Source organism: Leptonotus elevatus, chromosome 13 (assembly GCF_054856555.1).
Source record: "Leptonotus elevatus isolate MCC_2025b chromosome 13, RoL_Lele_1.0, whole genome shotgun sequence".
Taxonomy (NCBI): Eukaryota; Metazoa; Chordata; class Actinopteri; order Syngnathiformes; family Syngnathidae; genus Leptonotus; species Leptonotus elevatus.
Window position 1 is genome coordinate 16,228,374 of NC_141251.1, and position 26,853 is coordinate 16,255,226.

The window sequence follows — 26,853 nt, forward strand, 5'->3', positions numbered from 1 at the left end:
GTTGTTCCCCCCACCTCCTTTTTGTTTGAATTGCTACATTGAATAACATATTCCCAAAATTGTTAAGTTCATTCCTTTTTTGTGGAACAAACTTGTGTGCCTGTGATGAAGTGGCCCACTTCATTACCGTACACCTCAGCCAGCTGTCTGGACTAATCTTGATTGCAGCCAGGTCAGTGACGCGCGGGGCCTCTCAAGGACCCACTGGCCTGCCGTTCAGCACCAGCTAGCCTCCATCCCAAGGGAGAGCACTGCAAAGCCACAGTGGCTGAGATGAGTAATGCTGCTGCCACCCAAGACCAAAAGCATTTAATGAGAGTAATAGTGGCTACACACACCAAGACAGAGTGACAGCATAGATTACGTGGTAAATCTTCGGGATAATGAAGAATCCTGGGACCCTGGCTGGGGAAGTAATAAATTCACTCCTGAAAGAAGCGCAATTACCTCTGTCACTTGCTAACTGTGCATCAATGTTGTGTTGCTGATACACAGTGATGCATCCCACGTCATTAGTAAGGAACGTGTGAGGTAGAAACACATTATAAACTGGCAATATTTTACTAAGTGCTGTAAGGAATTGACACATTTTGTAAGGTGGAAAAAAAATATTCTTCTCTTTCTCTTTCATTTGAACTGTGAACTCTGATAGTGTGCAAACGAATGACAAGCCCAAAAAAAAGGTTAATTTAAAGATGGTTAATCCTTCTATTTTACTTTCAAGTTAAAGAACAAATATTAGCTTTTCACTGTCACACTTGGCACCAACAGACTATGAATGGTTCATTTTAACATATTTGCAATGAAATCAGTTAATAAGCAGCTATAAGAATTAGGGGTGTGCCAAAAAATCGATTCTCATAAGAATCACGATTCTCATTTAGTAAGATTCAGAATCCATTTTAAATGTCCCAAAATCGATTTTATTTAAATTATTGTATACTGTCTTGCCTTTTTCTGTGTGTGCCTTTATTTGCAGCGCTGTTCATGTTGTATCCGATTTGGCCACTTAGGGGCAGAGTGGTTCCACGCGGTCTAATACACTGTTAAGTTGTAGCCACATTAGAGAGTAGAAGGAAAAAGTCACAATCAAGTTATTCCAATAAAAGTTGTTTTTTTTGCAGTGTGGAGCCGTTCTTTTGAGTGATAAAAGTGCCGCGAGTAGCGCGCTAATTAGCATTAGCGAGTCAGACTGGAGTAAAATTCATTGTCAATCAAATAATTTTGAAGCAAAAATCATTCCTAATCGAAAACCGATTCAGAATCGAATCGCACACCCCAAAAATTGAAATCGAATCGTGAGACATTCAAAGATTCCCACACAAAATAAGAATGTTTCTCTGGATGCTTTTCGAAAATTTAGTAGTCTATATACCGGGTCAAATTGACCCAACATCGATTTTTTTTTTTTTTATCTTTTTGCTATGAAACTTCACATCAACAGACTACAAGAAATTGTTAAATTCAACATTTGTTCAATGAAAATGGTTAATTATGAGCTATAACAATGTTTATTGTTTTGGTTTTGGAATGTTAGATATTCCAGGTCAAATTGACCCATTTTAAGAGTGAAAAAATATAAACAGTTTCATCGACAATTAAAATGTTTCACTTTGATATATTTTCAATTACAAGGTAAAATGTTTATTGCAATGCCTTTGTAACATTAAACATATTATGTGTGAAATTGATCCATTTTAGAGTTCCGTTTTAGTTTTAGTGTGAGAAAATATAAATGCTTTAAACTTATCAATTAAATTGGTTTACTTTTCAATGATTTTCAATTATGTTAGTTGTTTATCTGAATGCTTTTGGAACATAAAACACAGCCTGGGTCAAATTGACCCATTTTAACATTGAAGATACAAATGAGTAGTTTTGTTTGCTATGTAAAACTTCTCATCAATTAAAGTGCTTCACTTTGGCATATTTTTTATTAAAATGGTTACTGATGTAAATCAAAATGCTTTTGGAACATTTAAGATAGCCCGGGTCAAACTGACCCATTTAAAAGTTAAACAACTTCAAATAGTTGCATTTCATGATTAAACTTCAGTTGGTAAAATTGGTTCATTTGAAATATTTGCATTGAAATTGTTTAATAATGTTTATTGAGAAACATTTGTATCACTAAATATACCCTGGGTCAAATTGACCCGGGAACATTATTGCTATTCCTGAGAAACCAACCTAACAGGAGGGTTACAGTGCCAGACCCTGTCAGACTGATCCATTGAACGCTGCTGTGTGGTGGTGAGCTATACTGTTAAAACAATCCATTCATTTGAACAGTTGTCATTAAAAGAATGGCTCCACACTGAGAAATTATTGGTGATGCTAGCAATTAGCTGTGTAGAGATGGCGTGCTACCTGCTGAGAGCAGTGACAAGTAATTGATGATGCAAGGAGATGTAAGTAAACTGCTGATCTTGTTTCAGTTGTAGATGGCTTTTATTGCCTTTGCAATCCTGGCTATGCTGGCCTGCGATGTGAGAAAGACATTGACGACTGCATGGACAATCTGTGCAGTAACAACTCAATATGTAAAGATCTCCATCTGGTAAGTAGACTGATTTTTTTTTAATATATATATATATATATGGCAGTAATGTGATGTAATAGATTTTGAAAGGGCCTTCAAATGGAAATGTGTCCCATTAATCAGTGCAGTTGGTAATACCCGTTACATATGGACTGAAGTGATTCACATAAGGTATTGCAGACTGCCTGATGACCATTATGCTTTTACAGCATAGTGACATGCGTGTTGTAGTAAAATATACACAGCTGTCTGATATCATTATTAGTTGCGTATCCAAAGGGAGAGGAAATGTGCCAGTACCATCAGGGTTGTGTAGGCAGTTCCGACAGACTGTCTTGGTCTTATTGTGCGATTTATTCACCAAGTGAGTGATTTAATTAGGAATATAAGATAGACGAAGCAAGCAAGTAGTGACTCATATTGAATGCTCCCCCTTGTTTTCACCTGATTGCATTTTTTGTATGTCCTTCTTTAGTTGACAACAGATAGTGCCTCTGCTGGTTGCAGATAAGTAGTGCAGTCAATTTGGCCTTTCCACCCCCTCCCTCCGTGGCTCGGTCAATTCTTCTTCTTTTTTTTTTGCTCTGTGATTGACTGGAAAGCAGCCCAGATTGTCCTAAAAGTCATCATGCCTATCGGTAATATCAAATATTTTCTCCACTGGAACATTTTACTGGATTTTATTAATTTTTTCGTCTAACCTCTCCCGAAACTCATTATGAAGACTTTTTTGCTACATAGTGTTGTTTACAGCCTGGCCATCGCTCTCTCTGAATACAGTGTCCTATGGAGCTTATTTTGGAAAATTGCTGTCCCTGAAGGTGACTTAGCAGCAAAAATGAGATTATATTCTATTGCCAGGGGTAAAGAATCCGAATATCCTGAAGGTATCTAATTTATCATGAGACGGCTGCACCCAACATCCCCCCCGCATCCACCAGTCATATCAGGAACATTTTAACTACACCCCCTCCGCCATATATATAACATATTTGCAATTCTGATTAGCATACGTACCTTCAACCTGCAGCATCCTGTTCCTTTAGACAAAACATTGGCAATGATGAATCTTGGAAAAGCCTTTGACCACACAAGTGTGCCGATCCCTTATGCAAAGTGCAATCTAAATTAAACCAGTTCCTTGTGGTTGTACAACAAACCATTAATCTTCCATGATATGATTAATTGTACAAATGCAGATTGCAGTGATGACATAAAGGACACATCGCTCACATGCAGGCAGTGAAATAAACAAAGAGCCGAATAAAGCAGATATATTTTAAATATTCCCAGCAAAATATGTAGATGATATTGGAAGTTACCATATGCCTTAAATGACATAAGCTGAAAACAAGCTTTCATTTCATCCTCACGGTGGGTGGGAGGAGAAATACATATGCAGTGATGCGAAATGTACGACAAGCTTGACTCTTCCACAGTTCAAATATATTCCCAAATGGAATGCATATTTGATGCGAGTGGGGGATTTCACTGTTTATTACATTTGTTTTTTTTTCCTTTCTTTTTGCCAGCATGTGTATGTTAAAATGTAACAAAGTGATTTAAGCAGTCCTAACAAATGTTAAGTGTTCCGTCCGTTGGCCATTTCCCACTCTAATCCGAAGGCTTCCTTTGTTGTTGTTGTTGTTTTAATGCAGAGTTACGAGTGTGTATGTCATGCCGGTTGGGAGGGAAAGTACTGCCAACAAGAAATTGATGAATGTTTGTCACAGCCCTGCAAAAACAACGCCACCTGCACTCAACTCAACAGCTACAAGTAGGTACATGTGCTAGCATGAGGGCACTAGATAGGGGAGACCGGGGCTCGTTGTATTACTTTTATATATTTCTAGGAATCAATACATCAGATATAAACAAAATGTGTACCAAATGAAAGACCAAGTGCTTGGGTATTTTTTTGTATTCATGTCATTTTCATCATTTGTGTCAGTGCAGAGTTATAAGCCATCAAATAGAGGTAGTGAACATGTGACACGGGTATGTTGTTATACTATATGGGGCAAGATGTCACACTGGATTTTGCAACTAATAAAACAAGGACAAACTTATCCTTGTTCTCCTGTGTTTTGTTTGTTTGTTTTTACAGCCAGAGAAATTGTTTGCCATTAATCTAGAAAATTTAGCTTAGTCATTGAGCAAATTTTAACATAAAATATTACAAAATGGATTAAAGTCCTTCGGAAGTGCTGGCATGCTCTCAGCCTCAAATGCCTTTTTTGCTTCCCTTAAATTGGAAATTTGAGATAAAATGTAATTTTAAAAAAATGAAGCATTTCAGTTAACGGATGGATGGCTCATCATGAAGCTTAAACCAGGCCTGATTTGTGGGCATACTGTATCTATTTTTTAACAATGAACCAGAACATGGCAAATTAATTTCCTCACTCATCAGAATCTATCATCTGAAGAATAATTCTGGCATACGTAGACCGAGTTGCCAGAGGTGCATTTTTCATTGGCCCATTCTTTGCATATGTGACAACAAACTCCAAAATGACAGAGACAAATTGCCCCAAACTACCATGTAGGCTAATACTTGCTCGAGTTTAAAGTTAGCTTAATACAGAGCAGTGACTGAGGCATGACAAGATGCCTGAATCTCTCCTCTAACGAGTCCAAATAATTTGCGGCTAGAATTTGCACTGCAAAAACTAAAATCTTAAGTACGATGTAATTTCTTAAATTTAACCTAAATTTGCTGATTTTGATTTGAAATTATTTTTTTACCTAAAATGAAATTGTCAGGCAAGATCATTGTGCTTTTTTTTAAGATACTTATTACTTAATCATCTTATTTGATCAAGCAGTCTTGGCATTGAGTGTTAACAGACAGTTTTAAATACTGTGAGGATTAAAACAAGCATTTCCCACATTTTAAGATAACAACTAACCAACATCAAAGGCGCTGAACTGGGGTTTCATGAGTTTTCTTATTTTAAGATTTTGCATAATCTAGTAATAAGATACATGGAAAAAATACAAGTATATGAAAACAGACGAGTGCAATATGGTTCATTTTATTATATTTACTAAGCTCATTTTTCCTTTGTTCAGTACCAGCTCAGTAGTCTAGTGGTAAAGTGCCTACCCTCAGACTTGAAGGTTGTGGGTTCAATTTCTGGTCATGAAAATGGGACCTGTTACATCCCTGCTTGACACGCTGCCTAAGTTTTCCTAGTGTTTTTTAAAAAACACTCGTGTATTTTAAGAAATTAGTTCTATTACAGCTTGAAAAAAGTCAACATTACTTGTTTTTAGTCTGAAAATACTAATAATATTGAATATTTTCAAGACAGCATATGGGGCTATTATTATGTTCTTATTTTTCAAAATCTTACAGGTAAATCTAAGGAAAAATTTTCTTGTTCTGTTGGCAGATAATTTTGTTTATTTGAACTAATAATTTTCTTATTTTACTATATTTCTTTCTTACATTTTCTACAGTACTTTTTGCAGTATATCTGTACGAAACCCGTTTCAAAACATCTGAAGTTATTTTATTTGTTTTACTTTGGGTTGTGTGAAGCAGATAACTGGCACTCATCTCAGCTCACAATGTGCTACTCTCTTTTGAGACAGTACACAAGCCCTGACCTTTTATACGGAGAAAACTAGTATTCCACTTTTTCGTTGAGCCCACTGGTGGAGAAGAAAATTGCAATGTGACAACTTACCCGTGATACAACTATCCCCGGTCTACCCTACGTCAGACATTTACAAAAAAAAGAACACAGATAGCATAATGTCCTTTTATTGGTAGAGGACATAATGAATTGAACATGGCAGGTAAAATAAATGAGTCAATGACTGCCTCACGGCGTGAATTTTTTCCAGGGGTTGTGATTCATTAGAGACAAGAAAAAAAAGAGAAAAGGAATGGAAGGAAATGTGTTTTAGTACTCACTGCCACCAAGTGGAATACTCACCTGCTGCTTCACTGCTTTAGATCCCAAGCCCACACTCTCACATTGCTGGATTGAAACTTCTTAGCTATTATACTGTATGTATGTTAAAGCTACTCCAGTGATTAGGACAGCCTGGCTCAAGTGCTAGAGAGGTTGCAGGTTAAATCCCTTAGTGAGTTGTCAGAACCTTTTGTACACCTAGAGAGTCCAACCAGCAGCTGTTTAGGATATGTCTGAACATATTGGAGATGAAAACACCTGAAATATTGACCTCCACTCTAATAGATGCCATCCACTTGAAAAAAGTCCTCACCCCAAATTGAGGCCTCCTTTTTTCATCTCAAAAAAGAAAACAGGTGGTGACTGTTATTACTTTAGGATGACTGATACTCTCATACATCACAATCACAAAGCACTAGGTGAGTTCACAGATGTTGTTCACACATGGGCATTAAAGAGTTAGCCTACCTCTTGAGCCCATCTGGATTGATATATATTGCTACATGGCTAAACAAAACAGCAGTACCTTTACTGAAGCATGTAAACAATCTGTCAGATGATGGCATGTGACACTTGGATGTTGTAAAGAGCTTACTTTATGTGAAGATGATTTTTTTTTTCATTTTTTGGGTATTCCAGTTTGCCGTCTCGCCATCCAAGGGTCTCACTTTTTATTTGCACTTTCTCTAGAAACGTAACGAAAAGTGTGGTGTGTTTGGGGGGGATTGAATGAAATAATAACATTCCAAATAATTGAAATGGGAAAATTTTAATGTTTACAGAACGAATTAAACTTGTAAGTCCAGGTTAGAATACATACATATGATTTTCAATTTTGAGCCATTCAGTCTGACCATTTCAGCTGTAGTTTTGGGAATACTATCTAGACCGTTAATGGTATTTATTTATTCAGTACATATTCAGTATGCAGTATCTTTACTCAGTAAGATTTGCAGAAGCATTTTTTGTCTTCCATTTTTTGGTGTCTCCAAGGTGTATATGCTCACCAGGCTGGACAGGTGTGGACTGCGCTGAGGAAGTGAATGAGTGCGAATCTGGGCCTTGTCTAAATGGAGCTCGGTGTCAGGAGTCACACGTACCTGGGGATTTCTTTTGCATCTGCCCCCCTTTTCTCAGCGGTCCATTGTGCAACCAGCCTTATGACCCATGTGATCCCTTCCACAATCCCTGCCTGCACAACTCCACCTGCCTGACACGCTTCGATGGAACGGCCTTCTGCACATGCCCAGCTGGTAAGTGCGCACATGGCCTCATCCGCACATTGAAGGTTTTTTGGGGGGAGGCTAATCTAGTGTAACTACACTAATAGCTTATTCCATTTCAGCAGCCAGGCTAATTTTAAGTACAGACAGGCTTCCAATTGAGCCGTAATTTATGATGCAGAAACTCATAATTTATTTATTTTTTGCTCCCATCAACAACAATGAAATCTATAAGACACTTGAAAACACAATTTTGGCGCATTTTGATTAAAAAAAAGATAAAGAAATAACAATACAATATGCACTAAACACTGCATTACAACCACTTGATCCAATTCAAATTCAGGGTACATTTTGTTGTTTCAAACATGCATGAAGGAAATTTCTCAAATAACATTGAAGATTTCGAAACAGATGGCTAAATACAGTGCATTGCGAAAGTGTTATAATTTATGAATGACCCAATGTTCGCCTACCGTTGATACCTAAATTAAATATGCTGAGGATCAACCGATGAATGCAGAATATTGGATTTTGAATCGCTACTGCCACCTGTGGCCGAAAAATGAAACTCCACACTCCCTTCTTCACGTACACTATGCGCACATGACGTCACATCCGCAGACAGAGGGCGGGAAATTTGAACCTGAAGGAGTGCCTTGGGAATCCCTAAAGAAAGTCGTTACTGTCTCTTGTGCAAATTGAAGAGTGGAACATGCAAAAATAATTCACTGACAGTTTAGACAGCTGTATATTTTGTCAAGCAATCTTCTGAATTGTATGCATGAATTTATTTCAACTCACAAAATGAGTTTCCCCCACTGAAAAGTTTTTCAAAACAGCATTAGAACAAAACCGAAGCTTCTGCCACAATTTCACCTCACCTCATTTCACCATATGGTCACGATTTGCATTCATTTGTATATTTTACCATATTTTAAAAAACTATTTCCAAACCCACTTGTGCTGTGGGCTGTTTGGTGACAACTAATATAGATTTTTCTTGTAGATCAGCAAACCTGCGATGAATTTGTAGTCTGTGTGAAACAAGTCAGTTTAAGCACCACCTGTCAGGCAGCAAGCAATTATGCTAATGAGATAGAGACCGATATTGGTTGAACTGTTGTTGTAAGTCAATCTGGAAAACAATATAAAAATGGGGTTCTTAAATAAAATTGTCTATAATAACCATGTATGTTGATGAGGTGACTTCTTGAGAGCTTTAAGTTGATACTTCAGGAATTGCTGAGCGTTTGACTGCTCTAAAGCACCAGTATCACTGTTCTGTGCCTAATGGCGCTATCAGTGAGGACAGGAAGAGATGTTTCCAGATATAAATAGAATGGCAGGGTTGCTTTCTGAAGGTTTCCTTGGAGAGGAATAATAAATTAGGTGCTTGCTGCATACATTAGACCAAGAGTTTTGCGTGGGCTTGCTCGTTTTCCCTTCACGAAAGCTTGATGACTCACCCCTCGCATTATTATTCAGCATACATTCATCCTACGTAGCTACTACTTGTTGGGTTGTTTTGGCTTTTTTTGTCTTCCGTAAACTAAGCTAAATAAAAGAAGTTTCAAAAAGACTGATAAGGTCCTGATTCACAATACTTAAGTATATAAACTGCATTTTAAAATGTTGCAAATAATTATCATCTCCAAGGCTAAAAACAAGCTTACACATGGGATAGCCCAGACAAATAGAATGCATGTAATTCATATTCAGTAAGTGAGTCTGTAGGACATGAACTGAATTTTGTGGTTGCATTGCAGGAGAGGAATACTGTGTATTTCATTAACTTTTGACCGCAGCTTCCTCCACTGTTGTGGAAGAACATCTGCATACATTCACTGGCCACAACATTAGATGCACTGGTGCAGTGTGACAGGATTCAATACAAGGATTGAATATTTTAAAAGAGGCCTTGCAGGTAAAGATGTCGGATAGTAATACTGCAATATGTTTATTTTTACAGTTGTAGTTTACAAATGTGACCAATATATGGCATAATAGGTGTTGCACTTAAACGGTTAAAAAGTTTAAATAGTAGGTTTTGATGAAGAAATGTATCTTTTCTTCGCGTGTTCGTTTTTTTCCGGGTAGAGAGAATGTTGATTTTCTGAATACAGACTTGAGATCGGTGAACAGTTCCTTCGAAGGATTTATTTTACAGAATATTCCGGTCACTTATGAATGACAGACAAATGGCTGCTTCTCATCACAAGTGCCAAGATTGCTGACACTTACAACATTCTTATACTATCTAGAAAGGCGGTACCACCAGTCCCCCGCCCCCAGCCAAGACAGACTTTTAAAGCATTCAATACACATTGACAGATGGCCTTTTGATGTGGAAATATAGTAGGTCTCAGACCTGACGTCACCTAGCATAAGATAAGACTTACAGATAAATAATATTAACACATTGGCTTCAACCCCAGACAAATATCCCATTGTTGTGAAAATAGAGGAAGCCCCCCCCCAAACATCATTTAAACACTCACCCAGCTCTACTGAGGGAATTAAAACAGTTATGACTAAATCTAAACAGTTATGACTAAATCTAAACAGTTATAACTAAATCAAAACAGTTATAACTAAATCTGGGCAGAAGACTCTCAACAGTTTCAATATAAATATAAATATAAATATAAATATAAATATAAATATAAATATAAATATAAATATAAATATAAATATAAAATACTGAATCACACCCGAGAGTAACCTGTGGTATTCCAAAGGGTTTCGTATTGGGGCCTCAGTTATTTTTAATTTACATAAATTATATTTACACTCAATTGTCTTAATCTGTAATGTTCACTGATGATACAAAATTTATTTTGCACAAGGGATAACATGAAACAACTAATAAAAACTGTAGAAAGAGAATTGATTGTGTTAATAAAACTAAATCTATGGTGTTCGGTGGTATGCAGCTCAATTGTGACATAAAACTAAATTCACATGGTATTGAAATTGAACGAGTTATTTTAACTAAGTTTTTAGAAGTGATTATTGATCATGAACTTTGTTGGAAGCCACAGATAAAATACATCAAATGAAAATTTAATCAGTGGCTGTTCTTTATAAAGGACAATAAGAAAGGTCTTCATATTTGGTACTCTTCTCTTGTGTTGCCTCACGTCACACCGTGCTGAAGTTTGGAGAAATGTAAACAAAGCAAATATAGACCCAATTATAAACTATAGGGGGTGTGGGGGAGCAATTAGAATAATTAATGAGGTTGGCTTCTGTACCATGTAAACAACCTAAATCAACCATTAATTCATTCATTCCATCATACTTAGAGGCATTTTACAAAAACATTTGAGTTACTATATTTAGCTACAGAAAAAGGTAACAAATAAATAAATAATAGAAACGCCTCAATATGCAGTTCTAAACAAGTTTAAATTTAAACAATAATATTTCAATATGGTTCTTGTACTGGACCACATGAGCTTATGCAGGTGTACTACATGCCCAGTGCAGATGCCTGCAATGATATATAGCAGTGCTATATAAGAGATGAGGGTCTCTCTACAATTGTACAAAGTTTGGAAACCTGCAAAACTATGTCAGCAAATTCAGTGTAATACATAACCAGCATAAACATCCCCTGCTCATTGGTTCTGTTTGTTGTGTGTTAGGGTCAAAACTGGTCTTCAAAACCTCAGTAAGTCATTCCACTTCCTTGTTACATTGCTCTAAGCTTAATCGTATCTTTTGAATGATAAAAAAAAAAGATAATTCATTATTAATAAATAGCTCATAGTATCATTTATAGTGACAGGCAGAAGAATTAAATGCTCTTCCATTACGTGACAGAAGCTACAAAAACATGTGTCCCCTGTTCCTATTCATATAACAGAATAAGTCATAATTAGCTCATGTTTAATTAAGCATGTCCACATTTCACGTTAAGTCAGTACATAGATAAAGAAAGACAAGATAAGATCATTACTCCAGTATTCATATTTTTTTGTGACATCTTTTAAATAAAAGTTGGGAAACACTTTTCTTATGCTGCTGTTTCACTGCACAGCACGGGCTCAGCTCTGCTGGGCTCAGTTCACCCCGAACCTCTACACTACAATATAGCAGTTTTACAATCCATATTTATCAATATAAAATCTTTAAATAAAACACATACTCATTAAAGATGCTGATATAGACGCAGCAGACCTTCCTTCTTTGCTTGTGCTTGTCTGTGTAAGCTAACAGTTTCACTTATACACGTACACTGCTCTGAAAGTGCCCCAAAAGTCCATGTTGCTCTCTTTGTCACTGAATCACCTCTAAGCCATTGGTCAGAAGGCACAAGTCACAGTTCCCATCCAGCACAGATGTTCTCCTTTGCTCTTAATGAGGGAACGTCTGCAGGGAGGTGCAGACCCGAGAGGAGAACAAACTGAAAAGGCTAGCGCAATGGCAGAGGTCAGGGTGAGGGTTAGTGGGCGACGAAAGCAACAAATGAAACAACAGGAATAGCTTCTGACAGCACAGATTAGTACACATTCACACTTAAACCCATTAAGGCATTTCTGTCCTTGGTTAGTTTTGTGCACATTTGATGTACACGAGTCATGTGTCGGTGTGTCCTTGGGCAAGGCACTTCACACACATTACCTCCAATCACACTGGTGTATGGAAGGTGCGAATGTTGGGTGGTGGTCGGAGGGGCCGTAGGTGCACACTGGCAGCCACGCTTCCGTCAGCCTTCCCCAGGGCAGCTGTGGCTACTTAAGTAGTTTACCGACACCACAGTGTGAATGTGTGAGTGCATGAATAATGTATCCATTCCTTTGTAAAGCATATTTGAGTGTCTAGAAAAGCGCTCAACATGCTCCAAAATGAAGTAAAGAATCCCAACAACCAACCAAACAAGTTAAATGATTTAAGTTTCATTCAAGTACATTGCACCTTCACATGCAGAATAGAGAAAAAAAATATCCCTTCAAGTCCGTGAATATTCCTCGAGGTATTTCTGGCCAGATGGAGAACAATCCCTTTTTGTTTGCATGGCATGATACACTAGCTTTCACCATCCACAACACTGAGACTGTCCTAACAAACAGTTGGTAAATGAGCGATTGTGAAGCTGTGCCAACGCAAGTCACACATACCAGGGTTATGAAAGTTTTGTATTGTTCATTATAGTTAGTTTTGTATTTAGTTTAGACCTTTTTTTTTTTTTATTATTATATCGGTAGTTTAAATACATTTTATAGCAGGTTTGTTAATGTTTCAGTTTTTTTGTTAACTCCACATTACTTAACCTATGTATTCTAATCTATTTAGTCTCTTATTTGTGAAGTCTATTATTTTGGTGCACATGGTAGAGCGAACACAAAGAATGTGCGGCCCATCCATGAGCTAAGGCTTCAGAATGCTAATAACGCTCCATCACTGAGGGCAAAGGGTGTTTTGTTCTTACTCCATTTTTAGCTCCGAGACCTCCGTTTCATGTCGAGACAACAGCTGCATGGAAAAAGAGAATTTCTGGAATCAGTCATTCTCCTCATAAAAATTCACCATCGTTAGTGGAATGTATCATGTTGGAGTTTAACCTCTGAGCCCTTCACAGCAGGTCTCTAATAGAGCAGCAACTCTAAGCTTGTTTCACTGTGGTTTCACTGCATAGCAGGATACTTTTGTCCCTAGCAATCTCTCTTCTTTATATGTATTTTTTCCCCCCTTTCATGCTTAAATTAGCTGTCGTGACTTGTGACTGCTGTTGAAAGAGCTTTCGGGCTATGTACAGCTCAGTGTGTTGAACCAATCACAAGACTCAGGGCGAGCAGTGTGTGCCAAAGTCACCAAACGTTCATGCAAACATCTCATGCAGCCTGTGTTGGTGAGAGCTCAGGGCGGCAGCCTTAGGCAACTTTTACAAACTCTATTCATTTGGAGAAAAACAGCTATGCTGGACAAGTTTAGCGAGATGTTATGAGAATATAAGAAAAATGCCTGTAAAAATATTTTTGATCAACAATTGTATTGTGCAGGAAAAGAATCATAAAGCAGTCTTTGAATCAACATACACTTTGAATGTGGTGACTTCACATTAATTCCAAGGTTTTACGCAAGTAAACATCGGTTACAATCTTCATAGCAAATAGTAATTGAAAAATGTGATTAATTGCGATTAATTATGGAAAATATTTTGATTATTTAGTTACAAAAATATTGCTTGAGAATTCATAATGACTGTCTTTACACATCTAACATGTAAGAAAAACATAAAAATCAGCTTTAAAAATATAATTCAAAATTATTCTTTCAATTTATAATTACTCTTGATGTTCACAATTGTAGGTTAATAGACATACTTATGCGATAAAAGCCTGGGCCTTTCAAAACTTTGAAACCCCACAGCTATTCCCCAGACACATTTCTTTACTTCTTTTATTTCTTCCAGACAAAGGAATCACATGCAATTGTGTCCGGTTAAAAGCATGAAATTGGCTTCACCAAGTAAAGAGGCAACAATGTAAGCTTGGTGAGCCAGTTGTTAAATGTATTTGAGTCACCAGAAGGCGGAGGGGAAAGAAAAACATCAGGGAGCCCGGTGAGCAACTGTTCAAGCCTGAGAACAAAAAAAAAACTGCACAGTGCTGTTGTGATGACAAGGTTCTTGGCTTCATTTGTAAATGTGGAAAACTGGATTTATTCATTATATATATACGTGATGAATATTTGAATGAAGTGCTAAACGAAGCAAGTGGCAAAATGGCTGGCCCCTGAGATGGATAAAAACAGCTGGATTTTGCTTAACTCATATTCCACTAACACAATATTAACCAGAATACCATATTGGGTTGACTTCCCTTTTAACTTTTTTGCTCACCAGCCGCTGTGGTGACTAGCCACTCAACCACTCACTAGCTACAATTTTGTTGGTAGGTAATAGGGGTTGTGTGCAACCAACTTCCGCATTTGATAAAACTAGTCAAAGTACTTTTGGCTGATTCACTTACATGTGCAGTATTACAAATAAAAAATTTGAACAAATATTAAATTTGCCAAATTATTAAATTTATTTAAATATGAATTACCGTTTCAACCTGATGCAGTCATCTGGAAAGATATTCACCACAAAATCATGATATAAGTTTGGTAAAAAATAAAAATAGAAATAAAGAGAAAAAAAAAGTCATTGATATGTCATCAAACCAAACAGCCAACTGATATATTTTTTTGTCACAGATTTGAAATGTATGACAACAAATAACAAAAATCTTTTCAACTGAGCCTGTTTTTTTTTTTTGCTTTTGTTTTTTTTTCCCACCTTTTACACTTAAACTGACAGCCAGTCTGATAAGGAGACTGTAAGGACAAATGTAGCAGTCCAAACTAAATTCACAGTCACAAAATGAAGACATCAGTCATATTTCAATTGAAACGCCCATCAAAGTTAGCTCACTGTCCACCGGGGATTACCCTCGATTTCTTTTTTCCTCTGAGACATTCAATGGCAGTGGCAGCCATCTCATAGTGGAGCTGCAACCATATGATGGAATGACTTCACGAGTTTGTGCCTGCGCTATCTCTCAGTGCTCTGTCAAAGAGAAGCCTCCAGTCAGTGCTTAGTGGCACAGGATGCATTACATTGTGGTGACATTCCAAATAGCCCCCCGAGGTGTTCCACCATTGCCGTGACTGACAGGCCAAGTTGGGAAACCTGTGCTGTCCCATAATTCACTGGATGCTCCGTGCTCTCTGTGCTTTCACATTCTTACATCCCAAGATATACAAAACTGTGGCTTGTCACCCTAGTAGTGTATTTCAATATATTCACCTACTATATCACTTTGCTATATAAGGAAATATATCGTTTGAAAGCCATTATATTTTTGGCTCGGTTGCGCACAGAAAAATTAATTACTCAGGAAACAACATCAAATTTATGGTGGCAATCAGTCGACTGCAGCCACTCAACGAAACGAAAGAGTGGTCAATCACAGCGTAACATCGAAGAAAAGTGGAGCTCCATTTAATTCAAAGATGCAATTTGTGGTTTTCTTATGATTTCGATATATTTTGGCTCTTTTAAAAAGTAACTATGTTAACTCATTTGCTCCCAAAAACTTATTATGTTCTATCGTAAATATTACAATGGTCCTAAAAACGTATTTATACATGTTTTATGTTTTTTTCAATGCTAGAGCATACAGAAGGCTTTGGTGCAGCCTTTGAACGGAAGAGAACACTTGAAACAATGGCAGTTATTACAAAAACGGCCAGCAGGTGGCAGCAGACTATAAGAGATCAACCAGGGCCATGTCGCAAAAAGCTCTTTTCCCCACCGTTTTAAACAGATTTGTGAATAATGAAAAACATAAACACATAGAAATGTACTTTTTCCTGATAAAATAAGAGACTAATCTTTCTTTTGGGAGGTTCCATATTTTTATAGCAATAGAGCACAATATTTTGTGGGCCTGGCATAATCAGTCAAAATCCAGTAAAACAGCCGGGAGCAAGGGGGGTTGCTTTAGTGAAAATGGCTGGGAGTAGATTAGTTAATTGTCATGTATTATCTATATAGGGTGAAGGAAAACATTTTGGCTTATTTATTCCCCTTCTAAACCACAAATTCACTAGGTAAAAGCAGGCTCTGGATAAAGCTATGCAGGCATCCACATAGTCATCGGAATCCCTAAAGAAAATCCTCAGGCACATTGTTGTCTTTTCCAAGTGTTTATCATATATTTACAATGTAGTGTATTATCTAAAATTGTGTATGCTTACCAAAATACTACTGTTTCATCACAAAAGTTAATACAATTCTTTATGGGCATCAGTTGTAGGTAAAAACAGAACTTACTACCCATCCACTTTGCTGAATGATGTAATAATATATAATTCAACAACCCATAGCTGCACTAAGTTAGCTTAAATGTCACCTTTTTGCGAAACAAAACGAGCTAGTTATCAAAATGTGCTCAACATCTGCCGTTGCCTAAGCAAACTTGAAATATATATTTTTGATTTCAAATGTCTGTATTATTTAGCACCATCTACTTCATTTTCAAAACGCACTATTAACTCATTCACTCCCGGTCATTTTCACTATAGCAATCACTCCCGCCTGTTTTACTAGATTTTGACAGATTTTGTAAGGCCCACAGAATATTGTGTTTAATTGCTATAAAAACATGGAACATAATCTCTTCTTTCATCAGGAAAAAAGTAAATTTCTGTCTGTTTCCATTTTGCAGCAATTAGCATTAGAATATAGCTAAGTTTCATCATTATCATTAGCTTTTCTCAACATGGCCCTGGTTGATCTCTTCTACTCTGCTGCCACCTGCTAGCTGTTTGTGTAACTACCATTTCTTCAACCGTTCTTTGCAGTTGAGAGGCTGCATCAAAGCCTTCTGTAGGCTCCAGCATAAAACAACAACAACATATAAATAAGTCTTTTTGGGACACTTAAACCATTTAAAATAGAACGTATTTATACTATTTGGGGAGTTAATTTCAATAATATGCACGAAAAAACACACACTTTATCACATTAACGTACATTTGTTTTTATAATCGCTAATTATATTACTTAGGCCACGTTGCGCCTTACAGGAGGCTGACTTGTTTCACTGCCATCTCCCTGCTACAGGTACCTGAAGGCGAAGAACTTTGCTAACGCTATTAGCCTCTGGTGTTAGTTGCAGATAGTGTCAGACCAAATGTGTCGACCACCGCTTATCTTCCACAGCTGGGGCCTGCAGGTGCTCGTCCTCTGAATGGGGCTCCCTCTGCTTTGCTTTTGCTAGCTTTTGCTAGCTTCTCCCGCTAGCCACTCTTGTTAGCTGTTTCAGCTAGTTCTTGCTAGCCGCTCTTGTCCGCTATTCCAGCGAGTTCTTGCTAGCCACTCTAGCTCACCGCTCACGCTAGCTCCTGCTCGCTGGGTTGCTCGCTCGTTTGCTCACTCACTCCAAACAATAAATTGACAGTAATTGGTGGTAGGCTTGCTAAGTGTGGTCTCTCTGAGGAACCGCAGTATGTGTGCTTCAAAATCACTAGATGGCACCAATTTTACACACTATTAAAATTTTTTTTATATGGGCTATTTTGTTGTTGTTGTTCATTTAAAAAAAAAAATAAGCAGAAAACTATTTAAAAAGTGGATCGGGACTTCCACCAGAGGCAGAACATTAGAGGCTCTGAAGCAGCTTCAAAAGTCCTACCAAACATCCCTGTCGATCTGCTTAGCCGACCTGCCCTCAACCCCCTAATGAAAAAGGGCAAAAGAGCTCATGGGCTTTAGCCTCTCCCTCTTGCTGAACTTAACAAGAAGCCCTCGTCCTTACCCGCCTTCTTCATTCACATAGACATATGCATAGAATGGCACACACAGACGCACACCTCCCAAACCCCAAACCACTAACCCTCAGACCAATCTGTCCATGGCGCTGAAGTATTATTAGACTTACATGCTCTCTGAGGGGAAACAGTGAGTGCTGAGCGCTGGAAGATGAGAAATGCTACAGGGGCTACTAGTTCCATTAAAACGGCGTTCGCCAGGGCCTTGGTTATCATCGACCCTGACGTTTTCAGCAATATGGCGGGCTCACCGATCCATGACCATCTCCTCTGTCTTTCAAGGATTTGAAGGAAGCCGATGTGAAACTGACACCAATGAGTGCAGCTCTAATCCTTGCCGAGACCACGGCGACTGTGTGGACCAGGTCAACGGTTACAGGTGACAAGATCAGTTCCTCCAAATGCAGTTTACTGAATATCTCTTGAGAACACATTATTGTGTTTAAAGTACATCAAAGCTTCTTCAGATCTAATTGGCTTAATTGACAAAACATCAATCAGAACACATATTTAAGTACTACTTTAGGATTCCAATTCTCCATCTTACATAGAGACTGAGAAACATCTAATTAGGGGTGTACAAAATGTTTCCTCCATGGGCCACATGGTGGAAGGGCCACTATGGTATTCTTTAACTTTACTAAACACACTAAAACCAATCCATCAAGCAATTATGTATTTTAATTATTTTGAGAAACTACACTACATGTAGGTAAAGGTAAATAGCTTTTTGGTGTAGCCTGCAGCGACCATAAAAACAAAAACCTGTAATAAAAGGACAATCTTAAGTTTATTTGAGGATCATACTGTAATTTTTCAAAAATTAAATTTTATTTTGTGCAAAAATAATAATGGTGAGTTATTATACACGAGTACAGGCAAACTTACGAAAATGTGTCACATTGTTTACTATAGATGTTATATGTAATATAATATCGTATAATATACAGTAGTAAAGTGCATGTTCCGCTCAACAAATGATGGTAATTAATCAATAATGCAATATATTCACAAATCTGACTTTGACAAAGAGCAAAAAGAGGATGAAAACATTTTTGCTACTGAAACTGAATTATAAAGAAATGTTGTCACTATGTCAGTTATAGATTTAGTTTGCATAGCTAAGAAAATCGACATAATAATATTTTATTAGTGGTATTTGTAATTGTAACTTTCACACCCAAAACCATTGTGGGCCATGTGTAATTTTTTGCTGTATATGCCGCGGGCAGCTGGAAATTGGACAGTGGGCAGCAAATGCCCCCCGGGACATATTTTGGACACCCATCTATTTTAATTGTATTTTTTGGGTCCTCTGCTTTACACAGGAGGTGTAATTTGCTGTGATAGCAATGCTACACACAGTTTATTAGAATAGTCAGAAAACAGACAAAAGTATTATTGACCTTCTACACTGCACTTTTGTCATATTAAAAAAGTAAACCAACATTGTTCAAATGAAAAATATCCAGCACAACTGGCTATCATATATATGTGTTTGTCCACCACCATCCATGTTTTTGATCTTTTTTTTTTTCCAGCTGTGTTTGTAAAATAAGATTTTCCGGCCTTCGCTGTGAGCAAGACATCAATGAGTGTTCTTCACATCCTTGCCTCAACGGCGGCACTTGTCAAGACCTCGTGAACAAGTAAGAATAAAAAGCAAGGTAGAATTGATAATGATGTTTTTATTTTCAAATGTGTAGGTGTGTTCCCTTTAAACTGGTAATCCTTGGCATAGTGTATAATATGCAGTATGCTTATGGGATATTATCCTCTAAGCTGCTCTACAGAAGACAGAGACTGGATTCAGCTGTAAAACATCATGTATTTCAATTCATTCTCCAGTCCGGCACTGGGGCTGCTTCTCTCTGGTGTGCTTAATGGGAGCCCCGGGGCTTGTGGGCTTAGTCGGACAGATGGGTAGAGAAGTCCCAGGGCCAATTTGAGTCCTAAAAGGTTTGTCTCCAGTTTGTCTCCCGCCATGATTTGGCTCCCGTGCGACCCGGCCTTGCTCGATATAAAGCTGGCCTTCTTATTGCACAGTCCGGTGTGTTTTAACCTCACTGGCCACTACAAGAACAACACAACGCACTCACCATTATCTTCATCTCCCTGACCCGACAAGTTGAATAAGCTCTTGTGCACTGAGCTGATGTTCTGTATCTGCCTCTGCAGTGTCTTTCCACATCTGCACACATTCATGCTTATCACATCGCGTGCGCAAGGAAATATTAAATCGTTATCAACTGATGCGTTTAAATTTTTTTTTTATAAGAAGCTCAAATTCAGCAGGCGGCAAAGCAAGAGAGTGCTAATTATTATCAGACGACCGTCCCTGGCCAGTCGAGCCTTTTACTGTGTCCATAATTAGAAGGCACAGTGCTTTTGTTCCACATGACAAAAAGAGTCTTGCATTTCACCTAAATTGGATTTAATGTCCTCGATTTGATGATAACAAATTACACCTCACTTATATTATTTTCATTTCAGGCAACCTATAAATAGGGAAGCCATTGCCTCAGAGATGTGAGGTCAGAAGATATTAGAGCCAATGACAGCTGGGGAGAGGGATTTGAATGGAGTAAACTGCATTATCAGACTCATTAGGCTATTCCCTTCAGTAATAAGTCATCAAGCATAATTCAAAGTGAGTTGCACCCAGGAAGACTTAATTGCTGCTATACTGTTTCTGTTCGAGAGAGATGTCGCTCAGGCTCAGCATGAAAAATTGGCCGTAAATTCAAAGTTTCTTCAACTATTCAAATAGCTCCGTCAATTTTATCCCATTTCTTATTCAGTAATTGTTGCAGTATAAGTAGTAATAGATTTTCTTCGATAGGAATATTTATAGTTCAATTTGTCTTATCGTTATAGCATTTTATTTCAGTATTACATACATACAGTATTATTCCATTAAGGGAGCTTTGGTTATCCTCTCTTTAAAACAATTAGCATTGCTCAAGCGGTTCAGATGATGGATGGATGGATGGATGGATAAACTTAGGGTCATGTAAAATTTTGACTCACTGGTTAGAACACTTAATAAATGTCACACAAAAAAATGATGTGATAAATTAGAAGGTTAGTACACATTGTACTTTATGTGGCGTTGCCAAAATTGGCTGCAATCAATACTCTTCATTCACACTGTCCTTTCCAATCCTGTAGGAGACAGTAATGCACGTTACCAACAAAAGAAAATTAACCAATTTGTGAAGAATGAATGATAGCACTCGGGATTGGCGAGTACTAGGGGTGTGCTCCAAAAAACGATACGAGAATATGTCATTGCAGTCCTCTTTACAATACACGTATCGATACGGAGGCGTCAGAATCGATTGGAAAGTCATTCAAAAAGTTTCCCAGCGCCTTTCTGAAAGCTCTTTCTTGCTGTGCAGTGCACACACATTTTGACCAGGCACGGTGCTGGCGGTAAACGCTGCTAAAATGAGAAGAATTTTTTTGGGCTATCCAGCATAATCAAAATATCATTTGGATATACACATGACTGTTTTCATTAAAATATTTGGAATGTAAAATATCGGGATATGTATCGTATCACGACCCCTGTATCGTGATATACATTGTATCTTGAGGTTGTTGGCAATACTCAACCCTAGCGAGTACCGTATACCAGGTATCGTTATAGGGCTGATACCGGGTATTATTTCAAGGTATCGATTCTCGCAACGGCAGCCGATACCAATATCGGCCCCCTCTTGTGGCCGTATTGTAATCAGGAACTAGAAATTAGAAGAATAGAAAATTGCCATTAATTTCATGCAATTTTAAGAAGAAAAAAAAGATAAACTGTATAGGCATATAGGTCTATAAAACTGTCTGTCATTGTTTTTTGGGGAAAATTTTATGTATCAAAAAGAATTGTGGTATCAGTGCTTGTATCTCGTACTGATTTCGATCTGGAAAAAAAGTGGTCTCAATCAAATATAGAGAACATACAGTATCTGAGGTAAATACTACATGTGATGCATAAAACGTATCTAGATTTGCATGGCCATCCTAATCATAATTAATTGATCAAAGCTTTCTATTTTCAAATGCTGATATCAATACACACCTTTTTTTATTATTATAATGTATTTAATATATTTATATATCGTATATATCTTGCTATAAAGACATATCCTCTAAAATAAATATTGTTTTTTGTTTGTGTAAAACAAACACGTCGAAACAAATACATGTTAATATCTGATAATATTCTATTTCAGATTATTTTACAAATATGTTAATTTGCAATGAAATTCTGACGGCATGCCCCTCATCCATTCTCTCACTTAAATGATTGTGTGATTTTATTGTTTCTGTTCCACAGGTTTCATTGCAGTTGCCCTCCTGGATTTTTCGGAACGCTCTGTGACCTGAGTGGGAACGAGTGTCAAGCTTCACCTTGCCTACAGGAGGGCACCTGTATCAACAAGCCAGCGGGCTTTGAATGTGTCTGTTGCCCGGGATACGCAGGTACGTCTTTTTCCCTCTGGTGACACCAAGATCAATAGAAGAAGAGTCTAAAAAGCTTATCAGGGCTGGTGCGGACCAGAGAGCTGACACAGATGTGGTTTAGTGTAAAAACTGCTTCCCAACATGTTATTTTAATTGGCCCGCCTGCCCAGGCCAGATGCAGTGGTTGCTTTTTAGTGAAGCTAACAAGATAAACATTCATGACACCTTTTCACTGTCACATCGCTGCCTTTATTTTATTTCATCAACTTTCTTAGTCTCAAAACACTATATTTGTTTCTTCAATCCATTCGTCTTATTTTCCAGCCAGACAGATATCAAGCTATTTTAGCGGCCATCCGTGTGCTTGTGTGTGTGTGTGTGTGTGTGTGTGTGTGTGTGTGTGTGTGTGTGTGTGTGTGTGTGTGTGTGTGTGTGTGTGTGTGTGTGTGTGTGTGTGTTTTTGCACTAAAGCCAATTCCTGTCAGCTACTGGGAAGATTAATTTCATTTGTCTTCTGTACTGTATCATCAATTTATCCTTCCTCAATTGAGAGAGGGGGAGAAGTCTCTGAGGTATTGCGACTCTAGAGAGCAGAACCTGACACGCATGGCCCAATTCCCACTGAAGCAGCTTTTATTATTAGGCTTGTGCACACCATAGTACAAGTCATTACTTTTTCTGATGCTCTAAGCTCATGTGAGGAAACAGGACTCCCCAAGAGAGCTAGCGGCCGGAGGATGCGGTCTGACTTGGCTCAAAGCAACTGGAATTCACACAAGTATTCACTTTATGACTTTCCACCGCAGCGCAAACTGAAAGTTTGATGTAACTTTTTTACATTAGCCTGTTTAAAATGGATTTGAATGTTATTCTGCTTTGATAGTAATGTCAATCCTTTTTTGGGGGGTTGAAATTTGTTTGTGCCACATAAAATCAATGGCTGTTTTTTTGTTTTTTTTTTGCATATTGAATGCCAGAATCAATTTAGGTCCAACAGTTGAAGGTGCGTACTAATAAATCAGTGTAGTCTATATCTGTTAGCTTGCATGGATGTGATTACACAATAATGACAGTTCGTTTCCACCTGCATTACATTCCATATTGGATTTTATTAGTGTTGCTGGCCAGTGAATCAGAATGTGCATCTTTATTTTGGACTTTGCTTGGTTTTCTGTACTTTCTTTTCAAACACTCTTTAAAAGATTATTAAAAGCTTAGGATCAAACATTTGTAAAAGTATACAACAATTTGGGATGAGGCAGTGTTTTGGCATCAATTCCAACACATAAAAACACAATAAAATAGGAAAGTGATAGAAATAGATAGGCAATTCTTTAAGTGATGCGACAAAGAACTTCACTGCACACGCCCATTTCCTAGTTTCATGTTTCATAAAGTCTTAAAAATACAATATTTACAGTACACATATATTGTCTTACAACAATACTTAACCATATTCACAATTTCATAGGCACCAATGAATAAAATAGTGACATTTCTGGTAAAAAATAATATTTGCAAGCGATGCGTACATTGCCAGGCCCATTCAAGTGTATGATTTATAATAGTGTTTCTCAACCGTTTTCGAGCCACACTTTTTTCATCAAAATAAATCTCGAGGCACACCACCTATAGAAAATGTAAAAAACAATAGAGGTGTCAGTCGATAATTTTTTTTTAATCGTAGTTAATCTCAGAACTTCACTAATTAACTCACGATTAATCGCACATTTTATATCTCATGTTATATCTACATTTATAATAAAGTGTACAATATTTATTTTCAAATTTTTCATACTCTTGTTAACATAAAACTGTGAAGAAATGTTAACCTAATAGAAATAGGATTGCATTTTTTAGTTATTGATTCAGTAATTTCATAACAATTCATACAAAATTTTAAAATAGGTACTGTACTAGAAAGAAACGAGATTGAGAAACATAGATTTGTGTTGGTCATTTTTATTTCACTACATGGCATAATTTTGTTTGTAAGACAATGGTGACAGCTCAGCGCATTTTTTTTTTATATAAAGAGCTGCTTAATTTTTAACATGAAGTAACTTGTAAAAACATAACTGTAAAATACAACTTGACCCCAGTCCCTACAAATATATGCATTGTTATTTAATTTATTAAATTGTAAATTGTGTTACAGTGACTCCTTTGCACAAAACAAAAGAGATTTTCATACTAAAGGATCTTTGCGCAGTTTGTCACTTTTTTATTCGCCACCTTTGGCCCAAAGTGTTTAATTCTATCATGGCCAACATCATTGCTATAACTACTACTCAAAATCATTCGCTTCCACTTCTACGCATTTATAGACAGGATTAACCATTGATTGATTTCTTCCCAACGCTAGGCTTAACATGCATCATTCACAATTTGACACACAAATAATATTTAACTGCGCCTCGTTTCTCACCTTAATTCATTCGGTGCTACCAACAGACCTCAACTGTGTCGCCTCCTAAGTGTGATTTGCCACAGAGTGGAGATTCCTCTGCATTTTATAGCCAATTTTTGTTTCCGGAACAAGGAACAAAGCCGAGGGGAGAGTTGGCTAATCACCATAGCAATTATACCATAACTCGCCAAAACACAACAGCCCCGTGCTTAGCAAACACTTTTTTTTTTCTCAACACACACATTCACACAATCTCATTCAAACGTAGTCTCCGAGTCCCGGGCGGGAAGTGTTTTTGCGCCACCTGTGCTTACACAGTTGCCTTCACGGAAACTATCCGAAAGGGAGAGAGAGAAAGTACGCAATCAAACGGAACAATCACGAGCGATGTTACGACCCGCCCTCTACAAGAATTAGAGACGTGTGCGCAGCACCCGGCCACAAGCTACGGCGCGCTTCTCGTTAATGTGATGTACACCGGTCATTAACACAGGAGCAAGTGCAGAATTATAAACCAGGCTTTACTCCACAGTGACACACTATTTGCGGATAATAATTAATTTGTTGTTACCAATTAGATGGAATTGGACAATTTCCCACCGCACACCAGACAATCACACACTAGTGTGCCGCAACACAGTGGTTGAGAAACACTGATTTATAGAACACTTTAAAACAAACATTGCTGCATACAAAGTGCTGTACGTGGAGTAAACATTTCTCTAACAAAATCAAAGAATTAAAAACAATATAACATAAAAACAATAAATACCATATAACACTTGCGCCAAGATAATGTGTCATTAAATATGGGAAAAACACAGTGCCTCTTTGATCAACTCCATTGGAGACCCTTTGAGGACCCAGCTGTAGATTAATGAAATGAATTAGCTTGATGCATTGGTTAGGCATTAGATTGGTCTGGCAATGGATATACTGGAGATCTATGCCAACGTTCTTATACTGCAATTAAAAAGAAAGAAAAAGAGTTTTGTGACAGCATTGTGGAATTCTTTTACAATATTTTAGTATGTGTGGCCTATACAGTGTGGCCTCGTTTTTCGCTTGGGTTAGGTTCCAAAAAATACCGCAAAGTTAGCTTTATGTTTTACATTTATTATATATTTTTTTAAGTCTCTAAAACCCCTCACCACACAGTTTACACACTTTTCTCATCGAGACATTTACATTTGTTCACATTTCTCTCTTGTTTAAACATTCTCAATGTTCAAACTTCACCAATTTTATAAAATAGGTACATTACTGAAAAATAAAAAGCGAAACAGCGAGGCCGCGAAAAGTGAACCGCATTATAGCGAGGGAACACTGTATTGTATCTGCAATAAAACTTCAAGTGCAATGTGATGTTTCACCATTAGGCTACGGGGCGCTAGACTTACTATAGCCTCTGAACCGCGTAGTTTCATAAAATTATTTAAGTCGAGAGATAATATGTGCAAGGGCAGATTTGACAGGTCATGTCCAAAATCAATGACCTAATATTACATTTAAATACGCTGCATTAGATTTAATACAACTTGACATTTGCACAGAATCAGTGGAAAAAGCAAAAAATTAAAATAATGCGGAAAAGAGACACAGAATGAAATAGTATTTTTTGTTTTTTTAATGAAGTCACTTCCAGATTAATGTAAATCATTTACAAATGTTAATAATTATAATAATAATCTTAACTAGAATGAACTAAATGTAATCCTTAAACCAATAATAATTAATAATTTGACATTTGACAGTAAAATCACCAAGATGTAATAGTGAATAGAATTGCTGTGATGACCCCAGACGATTGGTGCACTTTCGTGGTGTGTAGTGACAAACTCATGTTGCATTCACATCCATGAGTGAGAACATTACTGTGTGTGCAGTGATTTATGTTACATTACATTAATGAGGTATTTATTTTGAGACATGGCCTTTTATGATGTATTTTTCGCA

General features: G+C 37.4%; 1 protein-coding gene across 1 annotated transcript in view; it reads left to right on the forward strand.

The window, feature by feature from the left end:
* Window positions 1-26,853, forward strand: part of eys (EGF-like photoreceptor maintenance factor) — a 209,318-nt gene that overhangs the window by 69,723 nt on the left and 112,742 nt on the right. The window contains exons 23-28 of the mRNA XM_086093363.1: window positions 2,439-2,560; window positions 4,201-4,319; window positions 7,462-7,721; window positions 18,303-18,399; window positions 19,562-19,669; window positions 22,360-22,505. Of these exons, the coding sequence (XP_085949489.1) occupies window positions 2,439-2,560; window positions 4,201-4,319; window positions 7,462-7,721; window positions 18,303-18,399; window positions 19,562-19,669; window positions 22,360-22,505 (852 nt within the window). The remainder of the gene's footprint in view (window positions 1-2,438; window positions 2,561-4,200; window positions 4,320-7,461; window positions 7,722-18,302; window positions 18,400-19,561; window positions 19,670-22,359; window positions 22,506-26,853) is intronic.